The sequence below is a fragment of the Choristoneura fumiferana genome, chromosome 25 (genome assembly GCF_025370935.1).
Source record: "Choristoneura fumiferana chromosome 25, NRCan_CFum_1, whole genome shotgun sequence".
Classification (NCBI taxonomy): Eukaryota; Metazoa; Arthropoda; class Insecta; order Lepidoptera; family Tortricidae; genus Choristoneura; species Choristoneura fumiferana.
Window position 1 is genome coordinate 10,335,451 of NC_133496.1, and position 11,941 is coordinate 10,347,391.

Here is an 11,941-nt window from a genome sequence, read left to right on the forward strand (position 1 = left end):
GAGAGGTTATAAAAGAATGATATGGCGAAAACGTAAATGCCGTAGTTAATTTATTTAGATTATTGTTAAAAGATTTAAGAAGTAATTGACACTGTGAATAATAAACGTTAAATGTCGTTTCTTTGTTTACAGGTAGGTTTTCCTTACTTTCAGAGCCTAAAAGGTGTTGTTTTGTTATAGAATATAAGTAACTCATTTAAATAAATCTTTGTTTACAGAGCAACACATCGTTTAATTCACTGTCAATAGAAATCAACATTATAAAACGACATTTTTGTTTATTGGTGTGAATCAGAAATGGAGAAACTACGTTTCGAATTTACGGTGTTACGGGAAGTGATGGCAAATCTAATATACTGGCCATAACCTCGATAACAACGAGCGAGGAGAAGGTGTATGCTATACCAGAAACACTACAAGCAGCTAGTCATCACAAAGATATATTGAAAACACCGGCCTACAGTAAAGTTAAAAACAGTTTAGCAAAAAGATATCAAACACGAAGGGTTTGGATTACACTAACAGAAGAACTGAAAAAAATCTACATGGATGAAGATGGTAATTTGCAATTTGGGATCAGTTTTTAGAAGAAATGAACTCAGAACAACCTACTGCTGCGAGTGCAAAAGGAATGGATTCCTTGGAAAGGTTGTTTGAAAAATTATTGGAAAACACACAGGAACCAAACAAACAAAACTTGAAATTTATTGCAGATAAGTTTGTAATTGAAAAGTTTACAAGCAAGAACCCAAACGCAAAACAATGGATTGATATTTTTGAAAAAGAGTGCATCCGCTTTAATGTCACAACAGACGAGGAAAAAATTGAATTACTCCGACTGTTTATGGACAAAAGTTGTGTAGATTGGTACAGTTCCATGATTATCAAATTGACTATTAACTCGGAGTGGTCAATATGGAAGAGCAAATTTTGTGAGTCATTCGCAAATAAAGGATGGAGCCCGGTAACGTATGCACTGTTGTTCAAATATAAAGATGGTTTATTACTGGATTATGCCATACGGAAAGAAAAACTGCTGTTGGATATGAGAAGATCGATTGATACAGGTACTTTGATAGATCTTATTGCGGCCGGTTTGCCAGAATTCATTCTGAATAGAATTGATCGAGAAACACTTAGAGATGCAGTGGATTTGTTTAACGAGCTAAGCAAGTATGAACATATGGTAAATAAGAAAAATTTACTGGTAAAAAGGAGATTTGGAGATGGAAATTTACCAAGGACAAATGATAAAAATGAAGAAAAAAGTCCATGTAAAATTTGTGAGAAATTGAATAAAGCTGGTCGTTATCACCCGGAAGCTATATGCTGGTTTAGAACAAAAGAAGGGCAAAATACAAAGAGAAATTTCATTAAACACGTGAACAACTCTGTGATCGAAACGGAGTTGAATGAATCGGACCAAAAAAACGAGCAGTCACACCATTAATAAAAGTCAAACTACTGGTAAATGATATATTAGATATAAATGGAGTTTATGATTCAGGCTCAAATGTTTCCCTAATTAACTCTAAATTATTGAAAATAAAAGGAAAAGGAAACAATTTGAATGAAGCAGACTTAGTTACGATTAATGGTGTTAAGAAGACAAGTGGTTTGACTAATTTGAAAATAAAGATCTTAGACTTGGAGGAAAATGTGGATGTATATATTATAGAGGAACAAAACTTCAAATATGATTTTTTAATAGGACTTGACTTAATACAAACATTCAGGTTGATACAAAATGAAGACTTGAGAATAACCCAGAAACTACACTTGAAATGTGAAAATACCAACAAAATGGAAAGCATTGCTACCGAAGATAAGATGGAGTATAAAATAAAAATCGCAGATGAGCACAATATTAAAACTTCCGATAAATCCATAATTAATTTCAATGAACACGTTAAAGAAGATGACTTTGAAATGAAAGTAAACCATTTAGATGAACGTCAAAAATCTGAAATTAACAATTTAATAAGCAAATATGAATCAGTTTTTGCCAGAAACAAATATGATGTAGGCACTGTCAATGGATATGAAGCAAGAATAGACCTATTAGTAGATAAATACTGTAGTAAGAGACCTTACAGATGCACTATAGAAGATAAAAAAGAGATAGAAGAGCAAATTGCAAAATTATTAGATAATAAGCTAATAGAGGAATCATACAGTCCATTTGGTGCACCGGTTACTCTTGCATATAAAAAAGAAGATAACAGAAAATCCAGACTATGCATAGACTTCAGAGACTTAAATAAAATAATAATACCTCAAGCTCAGCCATTTCCCGTAATTGAAGACTTAATGATGAAGACCCGAAATTGTAGTTATTTTACTACATTAGACATCAACTCTGCATTTTGGTCTATACCTTTGCGAATTGAAGATAGGAATAAAACAGGATTTGTAACCCAGGAGGGACATTTCCAGTGGACTTGTCTACCTTTTGGACTTAAGACTTCGCCTGCAATTTTCCAAAGGATTTTAAGTAATATACTCAGAAAATACAAGCTTACTGATTTCGCCGTCAACTACATAGATGACCTCCTCATATTTTCAAAAACTTTTGCTGAGCATATGAAACATCTTACGCAATTACTTGAAGCCATCAAGACAGAAGGTTTTAGGCTAAAATTTACAAAATGCGCATTTGCCTCAGACTCGGTAAAATATCTAGGTCATATCATACAGAACAATTCAGTTAAACCAATTAAAGATAATTTGATTTCAATAAAGAATTTCCCAGTACCAAAAACGCAAAAAAATATAAGACAATTCCTAGGAAAAATTAACTTTTACCACGAATATATACCTAAGAGTGCAATAATATTGGACCCATTGCATAACTTACTACGGAAAAACCAAAAATTCGTTTGGTCAGAAGAATGTCAAAAAGCATTTGATACCATAAAGAACCTGCTATGTACTCAACCAGTACTGGAGATTTTTGACCAAGAATTACCTATAAATATTTACACTGATGCTTCATTGAAAGGTGTTGGAGCAATTTTAAAACAAGTACAGCCCGATGGAAAGGAAAAACCAGTAGCATACTTTTCAAAAAAACTTAATGAAGCACAAAAGAAAAAAAAAGCAATATATTTGGAATGCCTAGCCATTAAAGAAGCGGTCAAGTATTGGCAATACTGGTTAATAGGAAAAACATTCACGGTTTATTCAGATCATAAACCGCTAGAAAATATGAATTTGAAATCAAGAACTGACGAAGAACTTGGGGACTTGATATATTATCTATCACAATATGAATTTAAAATTATATACGCACCAGGAAGACAGAATTTAGAAGCAGACTGCCTTAGCAGGAATCCCGTATTAGAGCCAAATGAAAACACAGATGAGCAACTCAAAGTCGTGAACTTTATAAAACTGGACGATATTCTAACGGATCAGAAGAAAAATGAAGAAATACAAAAAAATAAAAACAAGCTAATAGAAAAAGACAAGATCTACTTCAAAAAGGTAAAAAAAAAAGACAAAATAGTTATATCGGAAGAATTCAGCATAAAGATTTTAAAAACAATGCATAAAGACTTAGGTCATATCGGGATGGGACAGATGCAGAGGACAATGAGCCCGCTTTTTACAACCAGAAACTTGGCAAAAAACATAAGAACAGTTTGCAGGTCTTGTGAAATATGCATTAAGAACAAATCAAGGGGACACGAAAAATTTGGCTTTATGTCACATCTAGGTCCTGCCACAAAGCCATTTGAAATAATGTCTATAGACACAATTGGAGGTTTCGGAGGTTCAAGATCTACAAAGAAATATCTGCATCTTTTGGTAGATCACTTTACTAGGTATGCATTCATCTTAACATCGAAAACTCAGAGTGCTAATGATTTTGTAAAACTGGTCATGAGCATACCGGACGTAGAGGACATTGGTATGATTTTAACCGACCAATACCCAGGAATAAATTCCATAGAATTTAAGACATTCTTAAAGAACAAACAGATAACCATGGTATTTACAGCAGTGAATGCTTCATTCTCAAACGGCCTTAATGAAAGGTTGAACCAAACATTGGTCAATAAAATTAGATGTAGGATAAATGAAGACGTAAAAAAAAAGGCTTGGACAACCATAGCTCATGAGTGTGTTAAGAAATATAATGAAACTTGTCACTCAGTTACCGGTTTTCCACCTACCTATCTTTTACATGGTACAGATGTCACAATTTTACCCGCGGAATTAACACAAAAAAAGTCACACAGTGATTGGATCAGAGACAGGGAAATTGCCCTTGAAAACACCAGAAAATCCCATGATTATAACAAAATAATGTTCGATAAAAACCGAAAATACTATGAATTTAACGTAGGGGACATGGTATATGTGGAAAATGGCAATAAGTTAAACAGGAGGAAGTTGGATGAACTAAGAATTGGACCATATAGGATTTATAAAAAAAAATCAAATTCAATATACAAGATAGATACAGGCCATAAAAAAATGGAATCAAATCTTTTCCATATCACAAAATTGATACCAGTCTTACAATAGAATATCAAGAAGACGAAGTATAGAGTTATGAGTGTAATTGAAGGAAATTTTGCTAAAGAAAATTTCTTCCCTTGTGGGGGAGATGTAAAGAAATAGTTATAACATTTCTTTTTTTTAATTTTGTCGCGACTCACTCTATCGGTAAAGCAGCGCGGTACTGTGGCTGAAGCAGTTTGTATAGTCGGTAAAGCAGACTGTCCCGTCGATAAAACAGTGCTGTCAATACGAAGAGTTTGAGAGGTTATAAAAAGAATGATATGGCGAAAACGTAAATGCCGTAGTTAATTTATTTAGATTATTGTTAAAAGATTTAAGAAGTAATTGACACTGTGAATAATAAACGTTAAATGTCGTTTCTTTGTTTACAGGTAGGTTTTCCTTACTTTCAGAGCCTAAAGGTGTTGTTTTGTTATAGAATATAAGTAACTCATTTAAATAAATCTTTGTTTACAGAGCAACACATCGTTTAATTCACTGTCAATAGAAATCAACATTATATATATTTAACGAAAATGTTTATACAGTTAGTATTATTTTAAGTATTAATTTGCTGATTCCATTGTTTTCTACTTACCATCATCAACATCATCTTCCTCCACAGTCCTTGCACCTTCGGGCAGCTTCACTTTTATTCCTTTCACTCTAAAGAACTCCTTCACCAACTTCACAGCGTACTTAGTAACTTCCGCCCATTCCGAGAAAAATCCCCTCGGCTCGCTAAGATCTACTTCTTCTTTCTTCACTTCTAACTTATCTAAAGTCTCTTGGTCTAGTGGAACGAAACTGATCATATGATTAGCTTTAATTGTCTCATTTGTGTTCATGTTATCGCCAAATAAAGTTCTCTTAGCTAATTTCAAGGCTTTGTATTTAACACATGATAATGCTTCTCCTCGTAAGAAACAACCATCTTTAACGTAACGCAAGTAGCCATCTTCTGTGCAGCTTATATTGGAGAATGTGATGAATAAGATGATGAGCCTTATAAGAGGTGATGAGCTAGGATACATGGCTGGTGCAAACCTGGAAACGAAAAAATCGAGAATTTATTTACGGGATATTATTTTATTTATTCATCATCATTTATCACCCACTCAGCGTCCACTGTTGGATAAACGACTCCCCCATTGTTCAATTGGGAGGCCTGCAGTCACCGTGAACCTGACTGAGGCTTTAATCATTGCTACGCTGATTGCCACTTCTTTCAATCTCTAATTGAGTTATTTTAGCCATACTATAAATTTTCTAAATAATCATACCAGTATTATTGCGCTTAACTTTAACTATTTTCAGATATTTTGTCATTGTTTTATTTCAAATCCTTTCTCACGTTATGTTTACTGCAATGGTGTAAAGTTTTCTTATTCCACTTTTGAACTAACTTCATTAAAAACTTTCAAAGGCCATCAGTATTAAAGTTTCATGACACTTTAATAGTATATTATGAGCTGCTGTATCATGCTATGATGTCATTAATCTGAACGGGTGAAAATACATAAAGTCTAAAGAGAATTATAGATCAAAAGATCAAAATGGAGCTGTGTTTATAACAAAATGGAGCTCGTGTTAATTGTTCAAAATAAGAATGATTGTAAAGATTGTGTATAAAAATACTTCGGTATTCTTGCCCTGCCGTAATTGAGTAAAAATCATATTTAACTAAAATTTACCCGCGGCTTCTAACGCGTAAACTATTCGATCTGATACATATAAAATTCTGGGATTTTATAAAATTCCTTGGGAATTCCCAAAATTTATGTCGTTATCTTCAATGGAGTTATGTCCAAAATTTAAATACTCTAAGCCCAGCGGTTGAAATTTCAAGATTTTATCCCTATCCCGTGAGAATATCGGATTAAAAGTAGCCTATGTGTTATTCCAGACGTCCAGCTACCTACATACCAAATTTCACGACTCTAAGCCCAGCGGTTTTTATTTAGAGATTTTATCCGTATTCCGTGGAAATATCGGGATAAGAAGTATTCTACGTTTTAATCCAGGTTATAAACTAACTTTTGCCAATTTCATTGCCTTTGGTCTTGGGTGTTTCATATGTATTAAGTATGTAATATATCTATATAATTATATTTCCGTTGCTTAGTACCCATAACACAAGCTTTGCTAAGCCTTTGGGACTAGGTAAATTGGTGTGAATTGTCCCGTGATATTATTTATTTATTTAATTACCTTTTTTATCATCGTCATTACTTTAATGAAAAAAAAAGACTGTAAAATTTTTTTTTTTTTTTTTTTTTTTATTCAAACTGGAATGGCAAACGAGCAAGTGGTTCCTGATGATAAAGATCACCACCACCCAAGACACTGCAACACCAGGGGGATTGCAGATGCGTTGCCAACCTAGAGGCCTAAGATTGGATACTCAATGCCAGTAATTTCACCGGCTGCTACTCTCCACGCCGAAACACAACAGTGCAAGCACTGCTGCTTCACGGCTCAATTGACAAAGAAGCGAGAATTCACCCTGATAATGAAGGTTTTCACAGAGGCGAAATACCGCTAGATGGCGTTAGTGTCGTGAGGTACATTTGACGTTTGAAGTTTGCTTGCGATTGGCTCATTTACCTCGCGATACTAACGCCATCTAGCGATATTTCGCCTCTGTGAAAACTCTAGGTATGTGTTAATGTCTAAGTAAGGTGTTTGTGTCTGTCTGTCTCACCGTAGCTCTTAAACGGGTTGACCGATTTGAATGCGGTTTTTTAAATTTGAAATCAGATTTCTAGCGACGGTTTTTAGACATGTTTTATCAAAATCGGTTCAGCCATTATTGAGGTATTGATCTTTTAAGCCCTCGTACACAGGAACTAAAAAATGCTACATTCAGGTCTTACCTGTGTTAGTAATAAAAATATAATATTTCTTTATTTAGGAATGAATCCCATTATTAGATTTCATTAATACGCACAAATTCTGCTTATTCAAATAATAATAATAAAAAGCCTTATAATTGGTGCGGATGCGCGTCTATTGATTAAACACTATGACTATTTTTGGTTTTTACTTAATATAAATAGTAAAATACTAGCAGACATAAGTAATTGGGAAAAATAAGGAAAATAACTGACTCGTTATTTTCAATTGAATCATTTGCATTATTTACTATATATTTTCTGTTTAGGATGTCTTTGAGACTGTCTTAGATTCTTGGAAAAATAAACAATAAACGTACCTCTTATTTGTTGTTATTGAAAATATACCTGGGAGCAAAGAAATCGAGCCACCCTTTCAATTATTGTTACGTTGATTTTTATGTTATTTAGGTCGTACATGTTATCATGGAAACGTGTATTTTTTATAACAAGTGTAAGAAAATAAAAAGAGGTTGCCATAATTACTTTTTAAAACTTTTATTTTGTACAGTTTTTATTCTAAATTAAGAGCATTGACGAAGAAAAAAATTGACGAAAGACAGAAACATGTTTAGCAGAGTAGATATCGCTTTGTCGTGTTCTGAGAGGTCGTACACTTTTTACTATATATAACAGAATGCAATACGCCATTAAGTCGAGGAACTTAAGCACGTACCAGGGTGAAACCTTTTCATAATCGATTTCAGATGAATGGGATGTCAACAAAACATTAGTTACACTTTTACAGAACCCGCATTATAGTTAGTAAGTGAACTTAGTTTTAGAGTAGGTATCTTTCTTCTGTAATATTATATACATACCTAATTGTTGGCACATTTGCTTTCCTTCTTTCTTTCGTTCAAAAAGGTTCCACCCTGGTTAGTGACTCAATTTCCTTGACTGTATGCTAAAAAACGCCGAACTCTTATTGTTCAAGTGTGACTAGCTTTTGGTTTGTTTCGTTTTATGCATTATGTTTTATAAAATTGCGAGAATAAGATAGTTCGTTAAGTCTTGTCGTGAGTTTGCATAATTTAACTTTTGAATGTCATCTCGAACTCCAACTAAATTAACACTTTCATAAACTTGAACACTTCTTAGGGTGAGCAATCTAAGTGTCAACTGGAAAGTTGCTTAATAGAGCTAAATGCTGAAATGAAATTAAGATGTTGGCAGTTGAAGGGTTGAAAGTTTTTATTTAATTGAAGGTGTTAGAGGTAATAAAAAGAGAATGAAAACTGGTGAATTATTTTGTAGAAAATAAGAGAAAACCTCTTATTTTACTATCTTCGATAAAGCGTGTCATCAAATTTATTTGGAAATATACTTTGGAAATATTTGTCTTTTCAGTTGTATTTAAAGCGGATACTGACAATTATGAACAAAAACAATTTTTTATCAGAAACAACAATTTCTCATTTAGACCACGATGAGTTAAGGAATGGAACTGATAGTCATTTCATATACAGTACAGTCAACGTCATAAATAAGTGATCACTTTTGTACCTTGTCCCGACTGAAAGCGACAAGGTACAAAAATGATCACTTATTTATGTCGTTGACGTACTAGTGTCAAAATGTACATGAATTGACGACCGACTGCCCCAGTAGTTAAAAACGTAGACTGCAAAGCTTTAGGTCCGGGCTCGATCCTCGGTCGGGGCTAATACGAATATTTATTCTGGAATCTTCGGTGTTTAATATTTAAGTACCTATCTATCTATTTAAGTGTGTATGCATTGCCTAGTAACCGTTACACACGCTTTTTAATAATAATAATAATAAAATCATTTATTGCCACAGAAAATAAGACTACACAGAAAAAAAAACAATTCCACGTAAGTAGGCGGCAATGGGCTCAGTCTCAGCGTTTACTTTTGGGATCGTTTAATTAGTGTCAAGTGTCCCGTGATATTTTATAATAAATATTTATTTAACTAACAGACACTCTTCAATTCCATTCACAGTGCTTTCATTCTAACATTGGGGCGGGTGACACTTGATGGACGTTTCGTTTTACTCAAAAAAAGTTGCTGCGGTCTAAATATATGGAAGTATATTTCAGTTGTAGTATGATGTTATAATGTTATACGAAAAAAATTTAGGCTATCAGATTTTTATAATCAATTAATTAAATTCAAAGCACAATTAAGTGAAGAAACGTAACATGCAAGTAACGTAACACCAGAGACTCGTTTAGAGGTGGGACCTAATGGATCTTGCGTTATATCGGTACTTATTAATTGGTAAATAACGAATATTCTTGCAAACTCCGTCATAGTCATATTTAAGTGGCAAATAATATTCCAACCTAGAATTTCACTAATATTCTCATCAAAATTAGCGTAATAATCTGATTAATGATGACATTAATTATTATTAAGATTTTAAATTATTAGTTTTATCGACCCAAGTTTCGACACTTTGACTCTCTAGTCTTGTGATATTGATAGCTGTCACCCGCACCATGCTACAATGAAAGTACTATACACAAATATTCGTGCACTTCAACCGTTACGTTCAAATTCACGTCCTTAAAATACAAAAAACTTTCTGCACCCACAAACTATGAAACTTACTTTTCAATGGCACAAGACAGTCAACCACAATAACCAATACCACTTCACTGCACAAAAAAGAAAAAAAAAAACAATTTCATAAATGGAATGCGCACGCTCCGAGTTCCAACGGACCAATGTCAAGTGCGCGGTCCTGATTCGCTATTTAAATGATCTAGAATAAATCAGCCGACCAATGAGACACAACTAAATATGATCCGAATGATTTCGAAACCGTAACTTAACTCGTTTTAACGTGTGGGTTCACTCGGTCACTGTTTTAATAAGCATAAAAAAAAATAAAAAAAAATAGCAACCTAAAAAATCTGTACTTAAATCTACTGTAAATTGCACCACCTGCTAAAATTTATTCCGTACTTTTGTCCATTGTAAAGGTTGCCTGGAAGAGATCGCTCTGAAGCGATAAGGTCGCCTGTTGCTTACCTTAGAAAAATCTCTATGTATATACCTGTGTTTTCTGTACTGCTTACTGTGTTGGTGCGCAATAAAGAGTTATTATATTGTATTGTATTGTATTGTATCTGTTAATATCCTACGTTGCTCTCCGCGATTTTTATACGATGTGTGAGTAATATATACTTATTTGTGGTAAAATCGCTTTAAACAACTTATTTATTCTAATACGTTAGTATTTTTTTTAAATGATCAATTAAAAAGAAAGCTCGAAAGTACATATTTTTTTAATTTTATTTCGTAACTTTTGATTTAAGTCTAGACTTCTAGTATTTAGACGGACACACAGTAAAATTTTCTATTAGATACTTCAGTGCGTATAACTCGAGGTTTTTGATATAGAATTTCACTTGCGTTTTCCTAGTCGTTCCGATTCATTGGTTAGGTACTTATAAATTATTGTACTTGAGGTCAGGAACCCGGTAGGGCTTATCTTTAAATTTCTCTTTCAAATTTGAAAATTGTCGGTTAACTTTCCAAATAAAATGAAGGCATTAAGGCAGGAAAGAGGCAATTGCGATATCGAAGGTTTTTTGACGAAACGGAAGTAATTATTGTTTGCTTGTGGTTTATTTAGTACTTGTGGTATCTCTAATGTCGACTTAGAGTCTATATTTTGCTGCTTGTTGTGATATTAAGTACAAATTTTATCTCAAGTACTGATAAGCTTTGTTAAGAATATTTATTTTTAATTACAAGCGACCTTTGTTTCGTATAGTTTATCTTTCTCCAGAAAATAATTTATTATACTTACTTCGTTTATTTTAGCATTAGAAAAAGGAATCTTGACGAATATTTTATACAAAAAATTACAAATGAAAGCAAAATAATGTAAATGACTATATATCCTTGCTATAGGTATAATTGGTACATATTTGCTATACCGACATCTAGACGTACAATAAATATTGTGGTCTACAGATATATTTATCACGATACAACTTACTATCATCCTGAATTTCTTCAAATTTTTATATAATATGTTATTATGGCATTTATTTAAGGTACCTACTCAAAAAACTGCTAACGGTTTTGTGCCAGTGCTGCACTCTGACGGCAGAAAATTGCAGCAGGTAATATTCTCTATTCTTCTTCAAAGCTAATCATCTTCAAAGCTTCAATAATATTTTATGATCCTCAAAATTTTAATTTATAAATATTTTCTACCTGCTAATATTTCCGGTGCGTGGGGGTCTCATAGTTTATTAGTACGAGTATAACTCTCTAAGTATGCGTACCCAAACTGTGAACAAATGCTAATTTCAGGAGGGACCTTTTATTTTGTTTGATGTTCAGCATCTGATTGACGTTTTGGGGCAAGCGATAAGTCATCAACGGAAACATTAACGGATTATTCGAGCGTTTATTTAGTATGATTTTTGTGAGCACATTAAATGTGCCTCAAACAAATCAACAAATTTTGTTGATATAGTAGAGATTCTGTTGCAGTTTCCGGGTTATCTAGTAGAAGTACAAGACTTCTGAAAATTAATGAAATGTTTGTCA

The 11,941-nt window shown here is 33.2% G+C and overlaps 1 protein-coding gene across 2 annotated transcripts in view; it reads right to left on the reverse strand.

The window, feature by feature from the left end:
- The window catches only part of LOC141442086 (uncharacterized), a 55,070-nt gene extending 45,011 nt beyond the window's left edge, over positions 1 to 10,059 (reverse strand). For both annotated transcript variants that reach the window (XM_074106999.1, XM_074106998.1), the window contains exons 1-2: positions 9,983 to 10,059; positions 5,108 to 5,556 (exon numbers count right to left, since the gene is read on the reverse strand). In XM_074106999.1, coding sequence (XP_073963100.1) covers positions 5,108 to 5,543 — 436 coding nt within the window. In that variant the 5' untranslated portion in view covers positions 5,544 to 5,556; positions 9,983 to 10,059. The remainder of the gene's footprint in view (positions 1 to 5,107; positions 5,557 to 9,982) is intronic.
- Positions 10,060 to 11,941: the final 1,882 nt, after the last annotated feature.